The sequence below is a fragment of the Numida meleagris genome, chromosome 11 (assembly GCF_002078875.1).
Source record: "Numida meleagris isolate 19003 breed g44 Domestic line chromosome 11, NumMel1.0, whole genome shotgun sequence".
In the NCBI taxonomy this organism is placed as follows: domain Eukaryota; kingdom Metazoa; phylum Chordata; class Aves; order Galliformes; family Numididae; genus Numida; species Numida meleagris.
Window position 1 is genome coordinate 19,513,025 of NC_034419.1, and position 26,500 is coordinate 19,539,524.

Genomic DNA, 26,500 nt, shown 5'->3' on the forward strand with positions numbered 1-26,500 from the left:
GGCGGAGGTGCAGCACTGTGCGGTACGCCCCAGTCAGAGGACAAGATAAGCCAGCAGGTCATCTTCCACTGGTTAAGGCTAATTCTAAGCAAACTGACCTAGCATCGTATCAGGTAGGAGAAGAATGAATACTTGGTATCCTTAACCAGGGCCTTCCCAGAGCCAGCCGGCCTTGAAGGGAACGTTAACAAGGAGACTTCAGGGACGTTGTCAGCTTGGCAAGAAAACCCATGATCCATGAATCCTTAGCTGAACTGCCTTCATCAGAATACTGCAGTCACACCCACGGCTCAAAAAGACCTCTGCCTGGGTGAAGTCCCTTCCCCTGACCATGTGCAATAGTGGAAGTATGGAGTCAGCCATGTTACAATTGCATGAAAACCACTGACCATTCACCATCAGGAGAACAGACAAGAGCAGTACTAACTTGGTAACTTCTGTGTATAAATCTTGTGCAGATAGTTTGGTGCATGTGCTTCATCTGCAGGAGATAAATAAGCAATGTCTTTCCTGAGTGTGCGATCGCTGCCTTACTGCACACTGGGCAATGAAGACGCGGTCTCCAGCGGCCGTGGGTCAGTGTCAGCCATGTTTGGAGGAGGGCCTTCGAGAGGCAGATGCATGCTCAGAGCCTGAAGTGCTGCATCTGGCCAAGGAAATCTAGGCCCTCCCCCAGTGTGGAGAAGCTACGAGGGGCACTGCTGGTGTCCTTGCGGTGGGCAGTTGCTCCTGGCAGGGCAGTGGCAGCAGCCAGTTGGGGAGGAATGGGAGCAGTAATTAAACCACCGCAGTGATTAGCTTGGGGCGCATCTGTCCAGGCCCCAGCTGCTGCCTCTCCTGGTTGTGGCTGCAGCACACAGAGCGATGCCAGAAGTGAAGCACGAGCAGCAATCTTTAAAAGCAAAGCTTTGGGGTCTGGTTTTCAGAGCCCTGTTTGCTTCCCTCTGTTCCCAGCAACACTGTGCTCTAACCCAATTTCTACCTCCTCCATCTCCCCGCTCCCGGGCTCCTGCTGCACCGCAGCTCTGGGCAGTCAGTGCGGTGGGATGCTGCCCAGCTGGGTGGCAGAGCTTCCTCATGAGGCCAAGCATCCCTCAGTAAGCATGGGACTGAGCAGCTGAAGAAGCTTTCACAGCCCTGAGAGCTGAGGCAGGGATTTTTAGCAATAGCATAAGAACAATTTTATTTGCACAGGTTCTTCTGGTTGCGGAGCCTGAACTCTGTGAAGAGGAATCGCTGCATTTGTTGGGGATGCAGCAACTGTGTGGGAGTGTGTCAGGAGGGCTCAAAGTCTTCTGTCAAAAACAGCAGCCTTGCTGTTTTTCAGTTGCACCCCGATGTTTGGTTTCTCATTTCCCTTTTTTTTAAGCTTGCCATGTGTATGCTGACTGTGCCTCTTCTGCAATTCTGTGAGAAACGAAGGTGGGGAGAGAACCAAGCTTCTGTTTGTCACCAAGTCCTCTCCTTGCAGGCACCTGGAGGGAGTTGTGTCACCATCCCTAAGAGAGATGTGTCAGCTCCAGGATGGATCGCTTCCTCCAGTGCCATTCCACGTGGCTCATATGAGTCTTTTCACACCAGGCCAGGAAAGACCCCACATGTCCTAAGCACAGCCACGGCTGTTTCACAGAGAAAAAGCTGCACTGAGTTGTGTTGGCACTGATCTGGCACTCATTTCTCGTGTGCTAATTGTTATATTTCCTTTTCCTACTGTCCTCCTAATCAATAAGAAAGTCACAGCAGCGTATCCATTAGCTATTATTTAAATGTGTATAAATTCATAGAAGCTTAAACATATGTTGATACAAATATCTAAAGGAGGAAAAGAAAGAGGACAAAAGAAATATTGTCATAAGACAAAAAAAAGTACACAGCATGAGAAAAGCTAATGGCTTAACAATACTAGAACAAAAAGTGTCTGTGCATTTTTAACATTTGTGGTTATCCACCTTATGGAAAAGGACCACCATTCTAAAGCAAGCAGAACGATGCTCAGAGTAGAAGTCCCAGAGGAAGGATATGCTGAGTCAGACCTGCCCAGATGACATAGCGATGAAGCGCAGCTCCACTACCATCACTCATTCCCCAGCCCAAAGGTGTGCTTACTTAATAAGAGATGCCCAGGAGCAAATCCCTGCTTGGAGCTGAGAGGCCGGGGCAGTGTAGCTCTGCAGGGCTGCTCTGCCCAGTGCTGCACCCCACAGAAAACTTCCATCTGCTGCAGGCTGTCCAGAAACACAGCGAGAAACCCAGGTGCTGAGCTCTCTGAAAGTCATGAACCAAGCCTGAGTTAGCCAGCTCCAAAGGCAAAGCGGAGGTACAGCTTACTTGTTTTAATCCTCAACTTCACAGATAGCCAGATGGATTTAGAAAATACAGCAGTGACCTTGACTACCTGCATGAAGTCTAAGAGCGAGCTGCACCTTCCTGCACTGGAATTTCACAGCATTGCAGTGGGACACCAAGTTAGCTCTCACTGCAAAAATATCAGCGAAGACATGATCCCAGAGCACTGGCACTTTGGAGATGTACATGGATGCAACAGCTCCCACGCCTGAGGAGTAGAACACGCGAGCAATGCAGGCATCCCCAGCAGCGCCAGCTGCGCGCTCACTCACAGCAGTGCCACGCGATGCTTCCAATCCAACTGGCAACTGCCGCAGCCACGCAATGACAACACAGCCTACATGCTCACAGCAATTCAAGGCCAGCTTTTCTCATCTGAGAGACAATATTTTGGGGGAGATTTTAATTTAAAATCACTTTAAAGGCTGGTGTGAAGAGAGAAGAGCTCTCTCTTTCTATTTAAAGTATTTCAAAGAGCTCTTTCATTCAGCTCTTGAGAAAGAGCTATGCCTGAAGATCCTGTCCTGACAAAAGGAAAATCAGAACAAATGGGATAAGGTGAGAAAGGAGACAAGGAGACAGAACGTGGAATTGCGCACCGCTCAGTGCAGAGCCGCAGCGTGGGCCAAGCACCGGCAGCACTTTGCAGTGCCACAGGCTGCCGAGCACAGCACGGGTCTTTGGCTCTTCATGATCTGCTCCTCCTCAGCCTTCAGCTGCCAGGCAAGGCCAGGCCACCCTGCAGGACGCGCTGCTCCCACCCCACGCAGCAGGCTCACACCTGGACCGAGCAGCAGCGGCCACAAACGAGCCTCCCATCCCAACTCTGAGCCACCTCAAAGCCACAGGGAAAATCCTGGAAAATGTAATCCTAGAGGAAGGGCTCAAGTGTCAAAGTCAAGCAGTACCCCAAGCTGTTGAGTATTATTGGCGTTTTCATTTTTTCTTAACAGAAAATTCATGAGTTTCACAGACTAACTTGTGATTCTCCAACGCTCACGGCCTGAGTTGCTGTATGGCACATTCGGTGTCACCAAGCCATACCCAGGAGCCCTGATCCCATTCTTGTCACTGGGTGCTGGTTTACCTGCACTCAGGGTATTCATTGTTCCATCCTTACTCTCTCTTCAGAGCAATATCACCTCAAGCAGCTCTGCTACTGCAGGCAGCTCTCATTCTCCGCCTCGCACTGCTTCAGGTTGCCTTGTCACATACCAAAAAGGTCAATAGAACTTTATTTCAAACTCACCAGCATTATACTGGTAGACACACAGAGTGGGACAATATTATTTCTTGGATATATTTCAATCTCTCAGACAGAACTAAAAATTGATGCTTTCTTTATATGCAAGTTGGACACTACTTCTCAAAGGAGTGCTTGAAAAAATGTTAGATACCAAATGTTTAAAAACTCGAGCAGGATTATTCACAGAAAAGCCGTACCTGTATCCATTTTAAAAGGTGACCCTCCACATTGCTCCAGAAAAACGTGACTTTCCTTTCATCCCACAGAAGATAATTAAGCTTACCTAGATATTGTTTAAAAAACTCATTCATATCAGTTTCCTAAATTAAATCACTAATCAGATTATACTAATTGTAGTGGGCTGCTTATAAATTCATTTGAAAGGGTAATAGACACCGCGGGTTATGTAGAGCCTACTTGTAAATTAGGTAAATCATCCACACAGGTTTTCTGGACTGCTGACTGTATATTTGGGAACTCTTCAGCTTTTTCCTGGTCTATACGGCTTTGCTGCCATTAATTCCTTATCAGCTTGTATTTATAGCGAGGAACTTTACCAGCCCTGAGCTGCAAACCCTCACTGCATTTCCAGCAGAGGAAGGCATCCTAGGAGCCCCAGGCAGGCCCTGCCCATGCCATGCCCTCCTGGGGGACAGGGGGTGGCAGGCAGCGCTCCTGGCATGTCACCAAGCCTCCCACCCACAGCTGCTCCAAGGGGCGCGGAAGCAGTGTCAGGAAATAGCTGAAGTGTGCCCCAGAAAAGCGATGCCCAAGGGTGCAACGCCATGCAACAACCGACAGCAGTTTAGAAGAGGCACCAGCTCAGGAGAGTGACGCGCATTTCAAGTAGGCGACAGTCACAAAGCATTGCAACTGCACTGACTGCTCCCATAGCTCTTTGCGCATCACAGGCTAGAGGACTTCTCAGCCCTCCTTCACCAGCAACCTGGAGGCCTCTTGTCCGCAGGCAGCACGACCCCGACCTCTGCAGGTTCGCGCAGCACCTCGTTCCACACGTGCAGCCCCGCGGCCCTTCTCAGCCGTCACGCAGCACCAGCAGCCCTTGCACTTCCCATCAGGCGACCAGATGTCACCTCCTCATTCTCTGCTCACTTAAATGTGCGTGCAGAACAGGGCATTTTGGCAGAGGCTTTGTGTGGGGTTGTAGCTATCTCTTTTCCCCAGACAGACGCGCAGATAGCCCAGAAACACTTGCAGAAAAAGAACAAAAGCTGTATCTAGCATTAACGGTTCCCTTCTCTTCTACAAGGCGAAGGGAAACAGCGCTGGGAGCGACAGTTCTTTCTCAGTCGCCATCCCAGCAGTTACTTTACCTCCCTTCTTTAGGCTTTGGCATCCTTCCCGTGTCCTCTTTCATTCCTAGGTTCTTCTGAGCTGTTTCCCTGCCAGCTTTTGGCATCCAGCTCTTGGCATGCACTTAAGAGGAGGAAATTGAGCTGACACCAGCATCAGAGCCTGCTGCAGCCTAATAGAGAATATGCTGCATGAGCAAGACCTGGGCCAGAGCAGAGGGAGCACTATTTCCTGAGCAAATCAGCAATGTCATTAGTTTCATAAGCACTCTTGAGGCAGGCCGGAGAACGGCAGGGAAATCGTTGCAGCCATTCAGCTGCAAATATTTTTACAGTGTTACTGAAACTCGGCATCGACCATTCAAGGCTTTTGCTCTAACATACACAACATTAAACACCACTGATCCACAGCTGACTTTTTACATAGGTGTGGTTCAGGTTGGAAGTTAAGTTACGTGCTCTACAGGAGGAAAGTGCTCCCTACTCCCCCCGCTGCCGCTGCGCATCCAGAGCAGCTCAGCTCACAGAGTACCCAGGTTAGAATAGAATTGGGTCACAGAAATGGTGACTGACACCCACGTGCCGCAGCATGAAAGCATCGGGGAGTTACTGGTCAAGGAAAGGGGAACATTTGGGAAAAGCAGTGCTTTCTTGGAACTCACTTCCCCACAAACAGCTCACAACTGAGCAAACACCACTTCCCTCCCAGGCAGCCCCTCGGCGAGCTGCAGCTAACGTGGGGGGGCTTTGCTCTGCAGCTGCCCCCAGGCCAGCACCCCAGCACGGCCTCACATGTGCACTGCACAAAGCCTTCACAAAGCGTCAGGTACAGCTTGCTATGAGGCAAACTGCAAAAGCACACGAGTAATGGGTGGGATTTTCATATCCCCTGAAACAAAGCCTCACGGACTTGAACTCATGTGAATGACCAGTATGACCAGTAAGTTGAACCCAGTAGTCCAAAAGGGGGGGGTAGCTCTGGCCATAACAAAATGGGTTTGATGATCTGTCATGTTTCGTAACTTCAAACTTACAAGGCTTGATTTTCTGGCTTTGGTGTTTTGCAGCAGAGGACAAATTGCCATCACATCCTCAAGGGCTGCTGCTGGGCAGCACTGGGAGGACGCTGGCCCCACTGGGGGGTCACTAGCAGCAGCCCTGGAGCCAAACGAACCTGGGCTCCCTGTGACGGCTGCAGTGCATCGTGTGAGCCGTGTTTGATGACTAACAGCCATGTAGACACAGACACACAACAAACAAATCATTAAACTGGCAAAACAGCGAGGACGCTTACATCTGGAAGCTTTTCCAGACTCTGCTTCCTGGGGCATGGCACAACTTCCCAGCTTCACTTTGAAATACCTTCACAGTTTAATGCCAGGTAGCTGGGGCTCACGTGAATTCCAGATTCCCCACGGTTAATTTTACAGACTGAGATCAATGGTATCCAACACAGAAGGCATTGTCCTTACCCTCCGGAAAACACGGTGTTGTAGAATTTGTGAAATAATGACAGACACTTCCTTAAAAAGAGCATTGTAAACCAGACCATGCAGAAGGTTTGTTTCTAAACATGTAAAGAATCCGCACAGACCAGCGGTGCTTCCAGAGACTCTATTGGCAGCTGCGGGTTGGGAATGGAATGGTAATAACTAAACCTAAGCTTTCATCTTATTTACTTCATCTATTCAAAATAACTTAGCATGAAGGTGCAGCAGCAAGCATAGCTGCTGTTTAGGATTGCTTCTTCTTGTAGATGAGGAAAGTTAGCACAGCACAGGAACACGAGGCATGTGCACACTCCCAGCTCGCTGTGTCAGAGGGGAAGAAGAGCAAGTGCTGGGAAAGGCTGTGTGTACACGTGGCTGTTCCACCATCCTGCTGCTCCCTGCACAGCACTTCCAAAGCAGGAGACTGCACTACAAGCCAGCGCCTTCCCAGCACCAACACCAAGCAAGGTTGGGATGGATGCAGAAGTTATCGGAGGAGGGAGAGGAGAAGTGAGAGGAGAGCACACGCAGAGCTGAGCCACAGTGCACAGTAGACATGGCTGGGGAAGGGCACAGGTCTCCCCCCAGAACCGCGCGGGGCCCTGCAGCAGCTCCTCTACCGGGCTGTGAGCAGCCCACCAGCAGCTGCCGGAGAGCACTACCCAGAGCCTGATCGCTTCCTTTGGGGTTGTGAGTGGCCTAAGCCAGAATTTACATAGCAGGAACTGAGAGCTGATAAAAATAGAAAATGCAAGCTGCGAGCACGGTTACACTGTCCTTGTGTCGGTGTAGAAGCAATGGTCGAGAAGGGGAATCCCATCAGAGCGGACGTGTTCAGACTCATAACATGTGCAGCCAGACCAAAATAATTCACATTTGGGTGGGTTTGATTTTCTTGGTTTTTTTTTCCTAAAAAAGCAAGAAAGATATCACAACATTATTTTATTTAAAAGCTCCGTTTCACCTTTCTCCCTGTCCCTGAGGAGAATGAAGGCACTGAACATTTCAGAACCTTTTCAGAGTTGCTCACGAGGGCTAAATGTCGCTAGATGTGGTGAGCACCGGAGCGGTCTGGCTTAGAGTTGTATTTTGTAGCTCTCTTTGTCGAAGTGAACTCAGCCCCTCCTGAAATCGGACCCCCAGCCCCACTCCCCCCACTCCTCCCAGCAGAGGCTTGCTGCCCAGTGAGCCATTCACATTCAATCAGCCGAACACAAAAGCCGTGCATGCCTGTATTTGCATTCTTCCCATCTGGCCATAGTCACGAAGGTAGCTCAATCGCTTCCCAGCTCCTATTTTTATCCTGCCCAGATGAGGAAGAGAAATTTTTCATAATAGTACCATTTGTCACCCTTAGAACTCCACATGCCTTTCTGCTTCCATTTCACCTTGCAGAGGTGGAGGCACCAAAACCATTACCCGTTGCTTAGCCTCTTCCAATTGCCTTTCCTTGTGCAGGAGACAAGTATTCTCTCCACAGAATTTCTTCTTAAGAAACAGCAACGCACACAGATGGCAGCATCTCCTGAATCCTAATGCAGATTTCGCTATTCTCCATGTATAAATACTCTGGAAAATGAGGATTTTTTTCATCTAGCAATCTTGAAGCACAAAGGAACACGCCCCAACTTAACACACACGATGTGATTCTCCAGCAAGTCTTTCCATCACGCGCTGCTCACGCTGTGGTTAATTCCCCTCTTTCACGTATCTGAAGCATTCAGATCTCTCACCGTCACGATATTCTCTCTTGACATGCACCCTTCTACATTTGATCTCTGATTTGTACACGGCAGTGCTGCTAGATGTGAAAACAACTTTGTTAGCAAATGAACACAGTCCACTGGACCAAATAGAGCACCTCCCATATCCCACTCAAGGCGCAGGTTGGAACTGCACGCGTTGCATCCAGTTCCTTTGTGCTACGCGGACTCAGAAGTGTGGGCAGGCTCCTGTCGCTCCAGTCACGGCCACTCCGTCCCAAGCAGCTCACAGTGGGAGCACCTTCCTGTTAGCAGCAGCTCCTACCCGCTGTTTCTCCTAAGCTCAAACTCTTCTCCTGTATGAAATCAGAAGTACAGGCATACAACTCCTAAGGTACGTTTTTAGGTAAAATAGAATTCAAGTAGGCAGCCAAACTCCGCTTCACAAGCTAGAAGACAAAGCAGGCTTTCCACTTAAAAAGTTGTGCTTAGAATAACAAACGAATTTTTACTAGTAAAAAAAATTTAATAGACTTTAAAAAGAAAAAAAGGTCCAGAATGGTCTTTTCAGTATGTTAGTGTTTGCCCGTGTTCTTTCATATATTCTCAGCAGAAAGATTGCTATTTAGGAACATAATTTAAATCTCCTATGCAGGATGTACTTGAAGAAATTAGATGCAGCTGCAACGCTGAACTCATGTTATACACAGACCGGGATAGTTCTCAGCAGAATCCTCATCAACTTTAAGAAATCGATGTAATTTCCCGGTAAAGACAACGGAGCCCTCGTGCCCCAGCGAGGCAGGACAAGGCCCCGTGCTTCCACGCCCGCCATCTCAGTGTTCCCCGCAGCGCTGCCAGGAGCGCACAGCGCCGGCTGGATGCGCTCAGCCCCAGGGCAGCACCGTGCTCCCTTCGAGGTGCCCTAGAGCCATTCTGCTTTTTGCACCGGGAATGGCCAACAAGGAGTCGGAAACAACTGCCTGTTATGACCAGACATCTGAAATCACCGCTGCCACGTACTGACAGATTCTCTGCCGGGCGCTTATTGCGATGACTTCAGAGAAAGGAAGAGGTCAAAGCACAGACGTGCCACCACTTTGAATACAGCAGTCTGGTTCTGTAGAAAAGAGGCTGAAACCGATTTTTCTCAGCCCAAACTATGTGAGCTAGCGAGATTGCTGAGCACCTCACACCCCCTGGAAAACATGGGTTAAGGTGACAGACATCAGAGCAATAGCTCGGAGTCTTACTATCCCCATAGCGGGGTCACAGAGAGTTTAACAGCGGGTAAATTAATAGAACTTTTCTGATGTTATGATATTACAATCGTAAGAGTTCATCCTAGAGAATAATTAAAAAGACTTCATAGGACAGCTTTTTTCAAGGAAAGAAAAGAGTCTTTATAATTCCAGTAGAGTCTCTTCTGGCCCCTAAGTGATATTTGGAAGGTCTTTTAATATGCAAGCTGCAATTTACCTGCTAATAAATTAGTGACAAGGAAAGCAAAGCTTCACATGAAAGGTACTAGTAAAACACTAATGCAAACTACGTGGATGCTCATCAGCATTCAGGGCATCACACAGCAGCCGTGCGTTCTCTTAGCCTCAGTAACCTTTTGCTCTCAGTTAGGAACTAATCAAACGTGTCAGGTGCTAACAGCAAACGCGATGATGCACATAGCGGGGTACATGCAGGGGGGGTAATTGTTATCCTTGCATTACCTCCCTGTGTATTTTCCCACTTTTTTCTTAAAAAAAAAAAAAAAAAAGAGTTCAATTTTTGGTCAATTTCTCCTAGAAGTCATGCTTTTCAGATCACACTCTTTTCACCTTCTGAACACTCTCCCTTTTTTCAGAAGAGCAATGCGCAGCCTAGAAGCGAGCACGGCACTGCCAGAGCCCCCAGGAGCAGGCAGGCTCCACCACCGCGTGCCCTCTGCCATGCATGGCATCCCAACACGGTGCTGGGCACTCGCACCCAGCTGGTGCCTGCACCTGTGCCCGCTTCCCACGGCGTCTCGTGCCGCTGCAGCTGCATTTTGTTGCTCAAGAAGAGCACGCCTGGTGCCCATCATTGCATACCAGCATCCTCCATTGCAGCTCATGTTAAATCCTAGCCCTCTCCTCCAATGCCCCTGGAGTCCCTTCAAGCTATGTGTTAGCCGCAAGCCTAATAAAGCCTTTTCTCTACCATTCAAACCATTAATTAAAATACTGAGCACAGCTAGGAAGTCAGGAAAGCAGGACTGTGGGAGGCCGCAGACCACGCAGCTCTGGTCAAGAGATGATTTGGAAAAGGACAGAGGTACCGCAGAGTGCCCAGCCCCATTACAGGGCGGAGAAGAAGTCGGCTCCGGCAGCTGCAGTTCCCAGCAGCACAGGGGGCACACCGGAGCCGCAGGAAGCCACGGGGATCTGGCAGTGAACTGTAGGGGTGTGGCTGTGCAGCACTGTTCTCTATTAGGACAGCAGGCTGTGGGAAACACAACTCAGAGCAGAAAGGCTCCATGAGCTGCTCCCCCCCCCTCCTCCCACTAGTGCTACAATTAGACCGGCTGACGATATTTTGCCTTCAAACTTTGCCTCAAACGAACTGAACAGATACCAGCTTCAGGAATGTACATCGCCTGCTGCCGTGAACTCAAACAGCCCGAGGCTGCAATCTAACAGCAGGAACTGGGACAGGCACATCTCCCTTTGAGCCTCCAGTTACTTCAGTTCCCTCCAATTAAGCAGCTCCCCTATGGTAGGAGAGAGGAAGCACAAGGTTTGCTTCCTTCAGTTATCCACTGGCCCATGGCAATGGCCTCATCCCACAGCCCTGCTCCTGTGTGTGGTCCCCTGGTCTAGTCCTGTTATTTAAAACACATGAATGTAGCCTACGTGGTTTGAAATGCTGACTGAAACCGAAGCACACATAAAAGCCCTCAGCCACAGGAAGGACTTGAAAAGCCACTGCGAGGCGGCCCCGCAGCAGGAGGCAATGTCTTATTGCACATGTGCCCCCCCACACCACACTGAACGCAGCCAGGGATGCTCAGGCCCTGCTCTGGGGGAAGCTGCAGCAGTGCCCAGCCCCGGCCTGGAGCCGCAGGCAGCCTAAAGGCACAGGGCCACTGAGCTGGAGCCAGCCGGGCAGGGCCACTGCAGCCTGCCACGGTAATGGGCGCACATCCAACGTGGGTGCAGGGACACCGTGCTGCTCTGAAATCTCTTTAAAGCTGAGAGCAACCTGGACCAGTGGGCTGCATAACACCATGCAGCACGTGCTTTGCAGGTTTTCCACGGGGCCAGGGTGAAGCGTGCCGCTCCCCAAGCCCTGGTTTCACACAGACCGCCCAGCAGGGCCCCAGGAGGACCACCAATAATGCACTTTGTCCCTGCAATCCCAGCAGCACCTGGGCCCGTACCAGAGACCTGAGTGCTCTCCCGTGGGAAGAATCAGCAAATGCACAGAGCACTGGATGAATTCTGCACCTGTGGACAAGGCTGCAGGCAGCGTAACTCCGTTCGCAGGCAGGGAGCTCCAGTACCAATTGTGTCCCAGCTACGCGCGGCGCCTTGGGGGAGCTCTGCCTGGTGGTGGAAGGATCAGGCCACCCAGCGGAACCAGGAGCTGCTTCTCCCTGCAGCTGCCAGATGATGCTTTGCTGTTTCAATTAAAAATTCCTCAGGAGACAAACTTTCCTCATTAGCGAAAAACATCTCACAAATACAGGCAAGCCTTGACAGTGGCACAGCACATTCACTGCAGAATTTAACGATCTCCTCTGCTCACAGAACTGAAGCCTGGGTTTGTTTTGCGATAATTTATGCAGAGGGACTTCCACCCCGCCTCGCTGCAGGCAGGGGAGCCGTCACAGCCATTAAGACGATCTCAGCAGCAGATGGACGGAGCGTTGCATAAGCATGCCTTGGGTTTTGAGAGACGGTACACGGCTGACCCCGTTTACTCAAAGACCCTGTTGCAGAGTCCTATCGCAAAAAACAAATGTGCTTGTGTGTGCCAGCCACTCCTTCCTTAAACCGGCTCGGCAGGCACTGTGCAAAATCTGTTTCCTGGCTGTCAAAGCAGACTCCCGACCAGAAAGCGGAGTTCCAGGCTGGAGCAGGGAGCACTCCTGAGCTCTGTGGCCTCTTTTCCCCACACAGGCAGCAGGCAGAACAAGCAGGGCTGAAGCACACGGGCTGGTTTGCAGCTTGCAGCACAAGCTACCCAGTCACACATCAGTCAGACAGCTGAGGTTAAAATGCTGCGAAGCACCTGAAATTATAAACTACCTCCTCCATTCTTGCTTTCTTTTTTTGTGTGTGAGGTATCTCAGAGTAAACTTGACTGCTGTCCAGCAGGTGGGTATTTGTAGGTCCCCTTTAACTTACAAAATCCCCAAACAATCTCACTTCTGTCTTACACCCATGGAAACCTTCTGTGCAGCAGTAAGCAAAGCAGGACTAAGAACAGTACCGAAAAGCACGCAGCAAGAGCGACCTCGGAGAGGAAGCGGTAAAGCTATCACCCAAAGTCCTCTGCAAACTGTGCTTCCTCACAGAGGTTACAGAACACAGAGCCTGACATGCTGTGCTCACTGAGACACTCCCCATACTGCTCAAAAGCTTTCTATATTGGAAGAGCAAACTGTTTATTTTCTTCTCAATGCATACGTTTAAACACAGAGCTGGATGCCAAACAGGTCTGGTGCCACTGCAGAGGAAAGGGAGCAGCAAAGAATGACAGAGATGATCAGGGTCTTTCCACCAGCTTGTTTCTAGAGGTGTTTGGCAGAGCACAAACAGAGCAAGCACTGACATTCCACGTGGGACACGCGCTAACAGTCGCTGGGAGAACAGGGGTGGCAGGGAGCTAAGAACAGGATTGAATTCTCTAATGTAAGACAGTCACACACTATACCTCCAACAATCAAAGCAAAAAACTCATCCAGAGGTCAGCAAAACATGCTGCAAGGCCTTTTATGGAGTCTTTGTGCTGCAGTAACAAAGAGGCCTTTCGTTTGAAATTCCTCTCCCAGGGAGAAACGACTTTGTCCTCCCCATACTCCACTGACTGGGTTCCAGCACCCACCTCGGACAGGCTCAGAGGGGGAGCAAGGATCCAGGGCAGCCTTGTCTCAGGGAAGCACCCTCGCTCCCAGACCCCACGCCAGGACTCATGGTCCAACACGCACTCAGCCCTGGGGAACTTCAGCAGAAGGGACTTAGAAGCCCCGCACGCTGGAGCATCAGGACACCCAGAGGTCAGACTCACACTCCAGGTCACACTGAAGAGGAGCTCTGGCACTCCAGTGGATTGACAAGACAAAAGCTTGCCCAGAAAGATAACCAAAGAAAAGGTCTGATATCTTTCTATTGGGAGCCATTGGGGTGCAGATTTAAGTGAGAGATCAGTATCTCTGGATCAGTTTCCATCGGCAAGTTGGAGAAAGAGAACACCTCCTATGAAAATTGTCCCAGGCCTTGGGCATGAACTGATGATCAGCTGCAGGAATACAGCAACTGTGTTCATGTCTGCTGACAGAAGGTTAGGTACCTGTGGATTTTAAGCACGTAAATCAGGCAAGACTTCTCAGCTGCTGGAGGTATCGAGCAAATGGATACAGGTGCCTAACAAGTGACTTGCACGTGTTCACAGAGAAGGAAAGTGGTAGCTCAAGAATTTGAGACCAGGTCTCTGGAGCTGGGAGTTACCACTGCTCTATTGTCTCTAAACAAAAGACCAGCCCAATCTACCTGCCAGAAGTGAAGAATATAATGTAGATCTGTACTTACTAGCCAAAGTACACAACAGGTAACTCTTTCACAAATGGGTTTAGAGAAGTTGGTTTTCTAAAAATATATTCACTCAAAACCAAAGGAGAACTTAACAAGGATGGGATCTTGCTCAACCATCACCAAATTAGGCTTCAGCCTTCAGTTTCTTGTGACTACAGCTTTTCAGCCACCCTTTCTTTTTGCATTCTAACCGCTGAATGGAGCAACAGTCTAAAAATCTGTACAGCTCTTGAATACCTCGGGAATCCGCTTTAAGTAACATTTAGGAGTATACAAATATTCATTTCATTGGCATTTCTCTTAACAGTCATGCAAATAATGCTGCAATTCTCTGTCCACATGCAGGCTCCATACACAGGGCTTCACTGGTGGTCTGCACTGCACTGCCTTCCACTGACAGTAAGCTGATACGATCTCTGATACAGGGACCTAAGGTAGCTCAGCAGAGGGAGAACGCTTTGTGAATGCAGCAGGAGATGTAAACAGAGCAACAGACTGCTATTTCTGAAGCTTCTGCTGACAGTGATCCGTACTGTGAACCCAGGACTGCCTTCAGATGAGCTTCAAAAGCTGTACAGGGAAACCAAGAGGGTTATTCAAAAAAAATCACTCTACTAATATGTATATATATATATTTTAAAATAAGTTATGGCTAGCCAAGCAGAATATAGGAATATTGTCATTGTTACATAAATGGGTGATTTTCTTCACATCCATAGAAAACACATGAAATTGTGTTTCTGCTGCTCTTGAATGTGGATTTGTCTTCTCACCACAGGCAAGAGATAATCCCGCTCCGCCCTGCAGCGTGACATGCGAGTACAAGGACAGAGCCAGCTGGAAAACATTCTGTGCTTGTGACTTGTCTGAACAAAAAATGTCTTGCGCAGCACTGAGTTGGAGGAAATAAACCGTGCTGAACAGATCTGCACTGGATCCAGGTAAGATCTACACAGCGTGGTGGCAGCGGCAGCTGTGCTGATTAACTTGCGTTTTCTGTACACAAAAGTGTCTGTTGTAATTATCTGGTCATTTCCAGAAAGACAACAGCTTTGAGAGTCCCTATTCTACCTCAAGTCAGTACTCCTCATCTGTTTATGTTTTCCTTTCCCACTACCTAATTTACATTGTTACTATGGTTTCTTTTCAGCCATTCTGCTACAGAATCCTTTCCACAATGGCTGAAATGTTTCTTCCCATTCCAGGATATTTCAGGTAATCACCTGAGTTGGTCCTGAGGTTTAATTTGTAAAGTCTCCTCAAGCTACCTGACAGGAGCGAGCGAAGACATCAGATCCTTTCCTAGGGCGGTCAGGTGCAGCACGTCCAGCATCGAGGACGCTTGTTTGTTCCACTCCAGGCTCCTCTTGCAGAGGCCTCAGCTGGGACCACGTAATCCCCCACAGCTTCACCCTTTCAGACAGATGGGAATCAAGAAGAGGTGAGCCCCAAGATCACGGTGTGGACCCAGCACACGCTGCTGCCTGGACATAAAACCCAGGAGATCTCTGAACGAGAGGCATCCCAGAAGCGCTGGCTGCTCATCGTTATTGCAGGGAGGTTTTTTCTTGACTGAGTGACAAACACATCCAGAGTGAAAAATGGCAGCTCACGTGGGACTTTGCTACAATGCAGGTGATCTAGTAATTGGGATGCAGGTGATCTAGTAATTGGGATGCAGGTGATCTAGTAATTGGGATGTTTCTCAGTTTAAAGTAAGAGTCAGAATGGTCCGAAGCAAAATTCACGCACTGAAAAAGATCAGCTCAGTCTGAAGGCTTCCTTTAGTGCGGAATTCTTAGGTTAACATACCACGGCCATCAGACCCTCCTGTCCTCCACATTTTCCTGGACAACCTTGAATATTTACATGTCCCACTGCTCCTCAAAGCTATCATTAAAAAATGGGCTGTTCCAAGGAGCCCCGCCTGTGTTTTTCTCCTCATGAAGCCCAGGCTCCACCTCAGGCATCTCTTAGGGGGCACAAGCCGTGCAGCTGCACGCCCATGGTATTTGAGAGAAAACAGTCCCTTGCTCAAAGACTTTTAACTCATTCAAAACCGCACACTGGGTGGGATTTCCACAGCACATCGCTGTCACTGAATGACAAACCACGCGGGCTCACACTAAATTAATTCTCCAGCTCTGAAGTCAACTTAATACAAGCAGTTTCTCCAGGCAAGGTAGGTGCAGATGTACCTTTAGAATTCATCGCTGGAAATTCAATGCCCTAAATATATTTATGTCCTACTAAATTAACTTACCAATCCAGAAAGTTAAGGTTGGTTCCAATGGGGCACATTAAGCAGGGCCCTTGAATTCCTTACACTGCTCTCATGAAGCTGTCAGTGGTGAAATGCTCTGTGCGCACACCAAGGCTCTGCCTGCAGCCCCCCACACCCAGTGCCAGCCGGGACAAACCAGTGAGCTGGCAGCGGGGCGAGCTCAGTCGGACATTCTGGGAACAGCTTCTGCCAAGTGCGGGACGAGCCGCTCGTTCTGCCGTCACCTCGCCAGAGCACGCAGCTCTACCCCCACAGGAACGGCTCACTGATGCTTCCCCCCCCCAACATCTCCCGGGCGATAGGAAAGACAAGATGGTCCCCGGCTAACAAACCCCCACGAAACCTCCCGTAACGAGGCTTTGCAGTGAGTTTCTCACTTCAAGCTGTTTCCTATTGGCCTCGGCTTGTCGCCTGCCGGCTTCGGTTCACACCTCCGCCAGCGGCGCTGCGCTCCCGGTGCTGCACGCGGTGGCCGCTCCCCCGCAGCCCGTAAGCGCCCGGCTGCCGGCGCGCTGCCCTCACTCTCTGGGTTTGGAGCCCGCAGTTCGCGCTGCAGTCGCAGCTGGCCGCACTCGGCGGAGCGCTGAGCCTCGAGGACCCAGCGGCCGCACAGCGCGCAGCCCGGCGCCACGCTCCCGCCTCGGCAGCCATCTCGCAGGAACGTATCCGCGCCGCTTACGGCACCGATCCCCTTATTTTCGTGCTAGTTTTCAGATTCGAATCACAAGCTAAAAATAAACGGAGGGAACGGAAACGACGCCCCGCACACAACGCTCGCGCGGCGGCCCAAGGACACGCGGTGCCGCAGAGCGCCGCACGCAGCGCCGGTCCCAGAGGAAGGCGCGGAACAAAGGGCACGGGGTAGAGCGGCCGCCCCGCGGAGCCGGGCTGTGCCCGCGCTGGTACCGCCCCGCCCGCTGAGCCCACGCGGCCGCCGCGCGACACGGAGCTCCGGCCGCACCGCCGGACCGCAGGGGGCGCTGCCGCGCGGCCCCGGCCCGGAAGCGGAAGTCAGGCGGGGGGCGGCGCGCGCCGGCGGCGGGGCATGGCGGAGGCGGGGGCGGCCGGGCCGGAGGCGGCCGGGGATGGCGCGGCCGAGGAGCGCGGGGCCGTTATCGGCGCCACCGTTCCCACCGGGTTCGAGGTGACGGCGGCCGCGGAGGTGCAGGAGAAGCTGGGCTCCGCGTCCCGGATCAGCAGGGACCGCGGGAAGATCTACTTCGAGGTGCCGGTCCGCAGCCTGCCCGAGGTGCGTGGACCGACCCCAGCCCCGCTCGGCACTCCGGGAACGGCCCGGCCCGCTGCGGGCAGCGGCGGTGCGCTTGGCCCCGCAGCGCCCTCTCGGGAGCAGAACGTTCTCGCTTTGTAGCCAGGCGGTGGGGAAGCGCCCGTCCCGTCTCACCTGGTTTTGTGAGAGCTCAGTTCGGGTTTGCTTTGCTTTGGCAAAGGCGGCTGAAGTCAAAGAGACTCAAGTCGGCTTTCTCCTATTGTTTTTGCACGTAAACTGGTAACCTCCGTAGCAAAGCACCGGGTCGGATCTAGATGTAAGGTGCCAATGCTTTACGCCCTCCAGGCACCCGGCCCCGCTAACTGATGGTAACTGACCGCCGCTACTCTCCCTCACTCTAGGTCCATCGGCTGAGGTCTGTGGATAACTTGTTTGTTGTTGTTCAGGAGTTCAAAGACTATCAGTTTAAAGAAACCAAGGTGAGTTCTCAATGTTTTCAATCAGTTATGGGGTTTGGAGTGTTATTTTAATTTCATTGGTTTGAGTGTTGTAATGCTATAATGGGATGGAAAGTATCACAATGATAGTGAAGTGAGAAAGCCTTTGGCTACAACAAATGAGAATGAGCCTAAATGCAGCAGCTGCAGAAATGAAGGAAAAGAGCTGCTTACCTTCAGAAGACCTCCAGCAGGCAGGAATCTCCAGCATGATCCTCTTGCCTCCCCTGCCAGCCCTTCAATGAGGGCTGGGAAGGGCTGCATCCTGGCTCCACCCCTCCTGGTCACTCAGGTACATTGTGTACACCTGAGCTCCCCTGGGCTGGCCCTGCCTTCCCACCAGGTGCTCCATCACTGGTTCTGCACGTGACTTAGTATTTCCACTACAAGTGTTTCATGAACAAGGATTTTTAAAATGTTTGTAATACTGTCCCAGTTCTTTGTTGGCTTTTAAAACTGAAGTGCAGGCATGTTGTCTGCCTCAGTCTCTTCAGTTGTGTTTGCTGCATGGGGGAAACCTAGAACGAGAGCAGCTATATACTTGGAGGTCACACTTGGGCGCAGGACAATAAAGTATCACCTTGATCTCTTAATTTAGTGTTAGTTGTGACAAGTGGTTATATGTTACAGATCTTGTGATGTAAAATACAACTCAGTCTTTGCCAGTTGTGGCAAAAATTGTACAAAAAACTGCAAGCTGTGATTAGATGTGCAGCAAGTTGCATGTATAGAAGACCAATTTAAAAAATCTAGGAAAAGGGTAGTTTTTAAAGGAAGGGAAGGACTTTGAAGTACAATTTCTTTTGTCTTTTAAAGGAAGATGCTCTAAAGGATTTGGAAGATTTGGTTAAAAAACTGCCTTGGACTGATCCTTTGAAAGTTTGGGAGCTGAACAACAGCTTAAAAAAGAAGAAGACAAAACGCAAAAAACATAATCCGCAGAGAACTGCAAGCAAAGAAAAGCTGAATGATGATGGAGAAGAGGAAAAAGATCAAAAAGATGCTGGTGGGCAGGAGGACTGTGCCCCAAATGGGGCAGGTGCAGAGCCGGCTATTGGCCAGAGCACAGAAGAGATGCAAGGAGAGGCCTCACAAAATGAGGATGATGATAACGAACAGTCAGAGGCTAAAAACAAACTGCATGCCAGTTCTGAGGCTGAGACAAAGGCTGGTGATGATAAGAAAGGCGAAGGAGATGCAAAGGTGTTAAAGTTTCGTGTTACATGCAATAGGGCAGGAGACAAACACAGTTTTACATCAAACGAGGCTGCAAGAGACTTCGGAGGAGCTGTGCAGGAGCACTTCCAGTGGAAAGCTGATATGACGAACTTCGATGTAGAGGTATTGTCTTGTGCCTTGGAAATAATTCTATTTTAAAAATTAATTCTTAATTTCGATTCTCGGAGAGTTCCAAAATAGCCTTTAAAAGATTATCCTCAAGCTGGAAGTCAGTAATGCTCTCTCAGCTACACCAAAAGGTTTTATACTAAGTTTTACATCCTCCTATATTATTTGCTGATATGGTTACAGGGGACAAAAAGGGTTACATTAGTTGTCCACTGTTTTTTCCCTTTTCTTAGGGAAAGAAGAAATTTGGAAAGGAGGTCCAGCAGATACAATCCATTAAAGTTTCCATTTTGAGAGGCAATAAAATGAAATTATTTTCTTGCAGGTTTTAAGGGCTGGCCTCCTTTCTTGTAAGGATGTCTTCACCTTCCAAATTCACATTACGTAGGGGACCAGGCGTGGGGTTTTTATTGCTGCTTTGCAAATGCTGCACTGTGACTTGCAGGACTTAACCCTACTTCTCCCCAGCACATGTAAAGCAAAGCTTTTTAAACTTCATCACAATGTGCTTTTTGTGTAAGTGGAAAAAAAACACGCTGTCCTGACTTGTGTCCTTTGTCCTCATTAAAGATATTGGATAGTGCTCTTACATATCTGTTTCCTGATGTTTGTACAAATCACAGCTGCCAGTTTATACATTTACCAGCTGTATTGTGGGAAACTCGTGTAACTCCTGAAATTTAGTTCAAGTTTTTCTTTAGGTTCTCCTGAATATTCACAATAATGAAGTAGTTGTGGGCATTGCGTTAACTGAGGAGAGTCTTCACAGAAGAAATATTACACATTTCGGACCCACAACTCTTCGCTCAACTCTTGCTTATGGCATGCTTAGGTCAGTGCAAATGCATAGTTTTATATGATTCTTAGTTAATAAGTCATTCCGTTTCAGAAATTAGTTACTTAATCCCCCCTCACAGCTTCCTTAGAAGCAATTTTTGTTGATTCTTATTAAAAGGGAAGAAAGACATAGCAGCATGGGATGTTTTCCAGCTTAGAAAAGTAAATGCTTGCTGCAAACCATTAGCCAGTTTTCAAAATACTAGATGACAACATTCTTGAAAGAATTTCACTGGACTGGCATGTATAAATGCTAATTATTAAATGCAATTAACATTCACATGTTATGTTAGAAGGGCACAATTGCAGTGATTGAAACAGTTTAGTTTTCCATCCTATTCTTAAGGCTTTTCTCAAAGTCCTTTTTTTTTCTGCTCTTCAGACTCTGTGATCCCCAGCCGACGGATATCATTGTTGATCCAATGTGTGGTACGGGTGCAATACCAATAGAGGTGATTCTTCCTTTGTTTTTAACATAGTAAAACTCGAGACAGTATCTGCAGCTGAATAATGTGTAAGTTTTCTTGGCAATAACTGAACAGCCAACAACAGAAGCATCTCGCCAACTTCTCAACAGCTACAAGCACACTTTTACTAAATGTCTTTAATTTCCTTCCCAAAGCTATAACAGGAAGAAGCAAAATCTAAAAGAATTTTGAGCTTTTAAGTTGCCTAAGACCTGTAACATATCCATTACAGAACTTTAAAATCCCTGACATCTCCTTCAGATTGCTTTGTCATATTCTGCTGGGGGGTTTTGTGGTGGGTTTTGTTTCAAAAAGCAAGCAGTGTTCATGTTAATATTACTCTTTATCAATATTTCAATATTTCCCCCCAGGGAGCTATGGAATGGCCTGGTTGCTACCACATTGCTGGTGATAACAACCCACAAGCTGTAAAGAGAGCAGCAAGCAATATCTGCTCTTTGTTAAAGAAAAATGAAAGTAAGGAAAGGTGAGAACAGTACAAGTGATTTTATTTTCCCATAGCGCTTTATAGGAATAAATCTATTTTGCATAGATTTTCTTGACTGTTTCCCATTTGTTCTTTTGCTACTGTTATAGAGTTCTTCAGTTTAAAAATATTTTCAGTAAACCATGTCTGAGATGTCTTTGCTCTTGTAGCAGTGCTTCCTTGGGCGTACCCTTAGACATCGTTCAGTGGGATATTTGCAATCTCCCTTTGCGGACCGGCTCCGTGGATGTTATTGTGACAGACATGCCTTTTGGAAAAAGGTGAGGTACCAGGAATTCAGGTTACTGTGTGTGACCGTCACTGCTGCATGTGCTCACGTGTCCAGGTTTAGGGTTCTCTCTTGTAACTTAACTGGGCCTAATTAAGAAGTATTAATGTACTCTGTATTAAGAGTGAAGGTTGAAGGTTTATGTGGTCATTAATGAGCTGATCCATGTCTGAAAGAAAAACTGCAGTTGCTATTTTTCAACAGTCACAAAGGAGATCTTGATCTATGTTATAGGATAGGGTCAAAGAAGAAGAACTGGGATCTCTATCCAGCCTGCCTCATGGAGATGGGGCGGATCTGCACACCAGGCACAGGTAGAGCTGTGCTGCTTACTCAGGACAAGAAATGCTTCGCCAAGGTATGTTCTGAGTCGAACCTTAGAAGTAAATCAAACCTATTTGCACAGGAAAATGTATTGAGGAAAAAAATTTTAAGCTGACTTCTCTATGGAAGGTGATCTGTTTCTAAAGAGATAAGTAGCAGCATTTTAATGTGGTTTTAGACCTTATTCAGGTGTGATTTGGGATAGTCAAGAATAACATCTAAAGCAAATTCATCCTTACTGTCTTACCCTGAAGAAGCCACCACCACTCCTGGGGCTGGTTTTTGTCTTTTTTTTTTCCTATCGTAGGCATTGTCAAGACTGGGACACATCTGGCGCAAAAATCAAACGGTGTGGGTGAACGTAGGGGGACTTCATGCAGCAGTGTATCTTCTGAAACGCACCTGGGAAAGAATCGAAGAAAAAAGGTCATTCTGGTAATAGCCCACGTGGAAGAAGACAGCAGACACCTCCAGACTTCCTAGATGAGCAGATTGGTAAAGGAGACATGTCTCAGTTCCTAAGCAAAACACAATGTATGTGAAAATTGTATAACGTGAGCATTGAACCAGGGACCAACCTGAGAACTCCCCATTGTACCATGTGCTCTGAAACTTTACTTAAGTTTTCTCTTTTCACCCTGCCACCCAAACTGAAAGTCAGTAATGGTGTTAGTAATGCTCTCCTTTGCCTGAGCCTTTTCTACTACGTCTGTTGTGTTTCTCAGTTAAATGCTTGTTTCCTCTGCTTATAGTAGAAAACATGTTGAGGCATTTTTGGAGGTAGCAGCTAATTTTTCCCCCAAACTGTAGAGATCGTATCTTAAATTGACAGTCTTAGTAGTCCAGTTAGTTATCTTAAAGCGTTTAGGGGTAGTACCTCTTTACTGTGGGATTTTTTCAAACTGAAAGCTTAAAATTTATACTGTTGCCCAAAGGTAAATTAAGATATTTTATACTCCAGTAAGAAAATGTTGAGCTGTATGCTCGTGTTGCTGTTTGTTTTCTTAACTGTTACCTCAAGTTAGTGCTAGGTGAGGGTCTCATTCCTGACTCACGTACCGCTGTGTGGGTGAGGGGATACCACGTGCCACCTTAGCAAATCGTTTGTAGTTGCTATTGGAGAGCAGAGATGCTTCCAGCAGTTTAATCTAAAAGTTTGTGTTTTCAGTGTCAGATGTTGGCACATGAGGGTGGCAGTGTGTTTAAATTTATTAGGTGACTGAAGCTGCTCTAGGTATGCTGCCATACTGACAACAACACGTTTGTTCAATTAACCGAAGTTGAAAATATGTTTTCTTCTCTGAAAATAGTGTGGTTTCTCAGGCTGCTTACTGTGCTCATCGGGCTGAAACGCTAGTTGCCAGCTTGTCATTTCATTAAAGTGTATTCAGGCTGATGATAACATGCTTAGAGGTGGATTAGCGAGTATTAAAGGTTTCGAAGTTTGGCAAAGGAATGGAGTCTCAGTTGTGTTGTTTTTGTGACCTGGGCCCAGCAGGGGCACACGCAGTACTGCTCTCTGGGAAGAGCACCTGTGACTCCGTTTGAACGAGGCCGGCAAGCAGGCTCAGCTGGCCGCTTCTCCTCGCGCACCGCTCGCAGCTCGGGCCGTTTCTCGGTGCGGCGGGGACCGCGTTTCACAACGGTGCGAACGCAAAACACAACACGGCAGCGCGGCGAGGAACCGCGCAGCGCCTCATAGCGCCACGGTGCCGCCCTGCGCATGCGTGACGCCCTGCCCGACTCCGGGCGCTTGCGCGCGTTGCCGCCGCAGGGCCGTGCGGGAGCCATGGCGCCGCCGGGGCCGGGGCCGGCCGGGCCGTGCCTGCGTTCCGCCAACACGCGCGAGCTCTCCGAGGTCATGTTCAACAACCGCAGCCCGCGCGCCGTGCTCCCCATCTGGGTGGACTTCGAGGGCCGGCCGCGCTACTACCCCGTGCTGCGGCCGCGCACCGGGCGGATCATGCATAGCTACCGCGGTGAGGAGCCGTGAGGGGGCGCGGGGCCGCGCGGTGAGGGCCGTGAGAGCCGCGGGGCTGAGCGCCGCTCCCCGCAGGGCACCTGTGGCTGTTCCGCGACGCGGGCACGCACGACGGGCTGCTCGTCAACCGGCAGGAGCTGTTCGTGGCCGCGCCCGACGTGAGCAAGGCCGACATCACGCTGCCAGGTGAGGGAGAGCGCGGTGTGCAGGCTCCTGTTCATCGGTGGAGAAAACACACAGCTCATGCTGGTGGCAGTGTCAAAAAATCACGTCTCGTAGCTGAGAATCCGCTTTATCCACCGGTGCTACTGTGATCTTTCTATCTGCTGTAGTTTCCATGGAGATAAATAGGATGCGTTACTTTCAGAGCGACCCTCGTAGGTTCTGAGTAATGCTGCCCCTATTTGGCTCCTGTCCTGGGCAGCAGTCTCGCAGCGCGGTGGCCAGCCGCCCGGTGCCAGGCCACCCGCTTGGTCTGTCTTTCCCCACAGTGTTCACGCTGAAGGAGCGGTGCCTGCAGGTGGTGCGCAGCCTGGTCAGGCCGGGGGACTACCGCAAGCTGGACATCGTGCGCTCGCTCTACGAGGAGCTGGAGGACCACCCCGACGTCAAGAAGGACCTGCAGCGGCTCTCCCTGGAGAGAAGCGAAATGTTACGGGACGAAATCCCCAAATAAAAGGGATGTGCATTCCAAGCCGTGTAGATAGCAAAGCACCGAGCTTAGGAGGGACAGTCACTGTGAAGTGTGCCGAGATCTAACGTCTGTATCGAAGTTCTGGAACAAACTCAGTTGTATTGTAGAACATTTGCTATGCTGGTTGATCAGATTCCAAAGAGCAAACAGTGTGCAGGGCTCAGCTCCTGGTGTCATGCATTGCTGAGCAGTGACTCTAGTGGCCTGGCACAGATGGGGCTCAGAGAAGTTTGCTATGGACTATTTCAGGACATTCCATAGTAACACAAGATTGGGTTATCTGTCTGGAGAAAATGCATGCAGCTCAACTTCCTCTGTGTTAGAAAGAAAATTACGCCAAGGATTAACTTAATCCAGACTCTAAAATCAGTGGCAAAGCAGCACCAGGTTTGCTTGAATGATTTGTTTTTGGTGGAAATTCACTCTCTCACACACTAAATTTACTTTTGAACTGCAAAGCATGGAGCGTGTTCATGTGAGAGCTTCCACCATGGCCTTCTGAGGGCCTGGCCCAAAACTGTGCTGGTGGAAAGATGACTGTAAGCACTTGGGCTTCTTTGTGTTCATCAACCCTCGTTGTAGCAACACTGAGGCTGACAAATTTTTACACAGAACATGCCTTGAATGCCTTATTTGTCCTTTGTTACTGAATTCCTTCTTGGTTTATCTCTAGGTGATGAAACCATGTCAGCCATAGAGACTGCATCTTGGTTTTGGGACCCCTTTCTGCTCTGCACCTCCGTGCCTGCACCCTCAGCTCCCATGCTGGTATTCCAGGGAGTGTTCCCAGAAGCTGGGTGCTCTGAGCCCCACCTTGTCCCTTGTCCCAGGGATTGGTCTTGGGTAGCATGGTCTGCCCAGGCTGCCGGTGCCCCCTGAGGCGCAGAAGCTTGCCTCAGCTGCAGGCCTGGCTCCCCCTAGCAGAGCTGTGCTTTTCAGCAGGCCAGCTGCACAGAGAGAAAGGTTCTTTGCCTATATATTCTCTTCCACCATACCTCAAATACGCAAATGTGTGTCTGTATGCCTCTGTGCATAACTCAAAGCAGTGTTGTTTTTAGCAGATAGGTGAATTGTTCCCCCGGCCGCAGGCAGGTGCAGTGTTGCTAGCAGATAGTAGCAGGCTGTTCTGCGGCATAAGGTTCTTCACATTATGCAAAGAGCTGTAAAACTGAGAATATTGACATATTCTTTAAGTATGCAATGTCTGCCCTTCTTGTGGACTTGTTTTTTCTTAAATGTTTATGTATGAACTGATCTTTGTTTCTCATAAAAATGTAAATCCATGTTGACTCTTTGACTCTAATGCTGTCATAACTTTGTGCTGGTTGCGACTGTGCGTACACTCGTGTTCCTGAAATGCCATTCACGTGGATGCCGTGGGATTGAGCTCACACTCGGATTCACAGCACCGCTCCTGTGGGAGCCCCAGGCAGCAGTAACTGGGGGCAGTCAGGAGCAGAACCCCAAGTCCCACTCAGTGCTGCCACGGGGCGATGAGAGCAGAGCGGCAGCTGCTGGAGCTGGGACACGGGCACAGGCAGCACAGCTGCTGCCTGGTACTGTTTCTTGAAAGGGAGGGCTGCATGGGATTATTTGTGTCTCAGTTTGAAAAAGTGATTTTCAGTTCCCATGTGAAACCTTTCACTACATAGAGCAGTCAGAGCCAAAGTGAAGTCAGAAGTGCAGCTAGGTGCACTTTTAAACGGCGGTACACCCATCACGGACTGCATTCACCCTTGTTGTGGGTGAACGAAGTCCAACGGACTCCAAAGTTCTCAGTTCCGCGCTCTCCCCGAGCCCGGTGCAGGGCAGCACCCCGGCTGGCGCCGCGCTGCGGGCAGGGCTGGCTGTGCGGGCGTGGCTGGCGGTTCAGCTCTCGCTGCGGCCTAAACAGCAACTCACGGAGCGTTCTTTTCAATGCGGTACTTTAAATAACAATACGCTGTGGGTTTGCTTAGTTTACGTTTTGGCAGCGTGCCATCAATACCGCAGTTTCAGCCGTTCGACGCCACGGAATGGGAAACGGTCACGTTCGTGGCACTGCGAGGTTCGCGATTTGCGAGGCACAACGCACGGAACGCTCCCGCGGCGCGGAGCTCGGTACGCAACCGCCTCGGAGCGCGGATCCGCCGCCACGGCCCGCCCCGCGCGCAGCCCCGGCCGCCGGAAGCCTCGCCC

At 49.6% G+C, this 26,500-nt stretch overlaps 2 protein-coding genes across 3 annotated transcripts; both read left to right on the forward strand.

Annotated features, from left to right (window-relative positions):
- THUMPD3 (THUMP domain containing 3) lies at window positions 17,205-23,103 on the forward strand. 2 transcript variants are annotated; one of them, XM_021409934.1, is made up of 9 exons: window positions 17,205-17,420; window positions 17,801-17,878; window positions 18,713-19,237; window positions 19,945-20,075; window positions 20,463-20,532; window positions 20,919-21,034; window positions 21,205-21,315; window positions 21,558-21,681; window positions 21,955-23,103. In XM_021409934.1, the coding sequence occupies exons 1-9, from the start codon at window positions 17,217-17,219 to the stop codon at window positions 22,084-22,086; spliced, it is 1,491 nt and encodes a 496-aa protein (XP_021265609.1). In that variant the 5' UTR covers window positions 17,205-17,216; the 3' UTR covers window positions 22,087-23,103. The 2 variants fall into 2 exon arrangements, with proteins under 2 accessions (XP_021265609.1, XP_021265611.1); XM_021409936.1 differs by having other exon boundaries at window positions 21,208-21,315.
- Window positions 23,356-25,622, forward strand: VHL (von Hippel-Lindau tumor suppressor). Its single transcript, XM_021409940.1, has 3 exons — window positions 23,356-23,626; window positions 23,704-23,814; window positions 24,120-25,622. The coding sequence occupies exons 1-3, from the start codon at window positions 23,371-23,373 to the stop codon at window positions 24,302-24,304; spliced, it is 552 nt and encodes a 183-aa protein (XP_021265615.1). The 5' UTR covers window positions 23,356-23,370; the 3' UTR covers window positions 24,305-25,622.

Bases quoted from the DNA above. Each gene is read 5' to 3' on its own strand.
- THUMPD3 (XM_021409934.1), top strand. From the start codon at position 17,217: ATGGCGGAGGCGGGGGCGGCCGGGCCGGAGGCGGCCGGGGATGGCGCG. The intron at 19,238-19,944 runs GTATTGTCTTGT...GTTTTTCTTTAG, and splicing joins TGACGAACTTCGATGTAGAG to GTTCTCCTGAATATTCACAA. The intron at 21,316-21,557 runs GTGAGGTACCAG...TCTATGTTATAG, and splicing joins GACATGCCTTTTGGAAAAAG to GATAGGGTCAAAGAAGAAGA.
- VHL (XM_021409940.1), top strand. From the start codon at position 23,371: ATGCGTGACGCCCTGCCCGACTCCGGGCGCTTGCGCGCGTTGCCGCCG. The intron at 23,627-23,703 runs GTGAGGAGCCGT...CGCTCCCCGCAG, and splicing joins GATCATGCATAGCTACCGCG to GGCACCTGTGGCTGTTCCGC. The intron at 23,815-24,119 runs GTGAGGGAGAGC...CTTTCCCCACAG, and splicing joins GGCCGACATCACGCTGCCAG to TGTTCACGCTGAAGGAGCGG.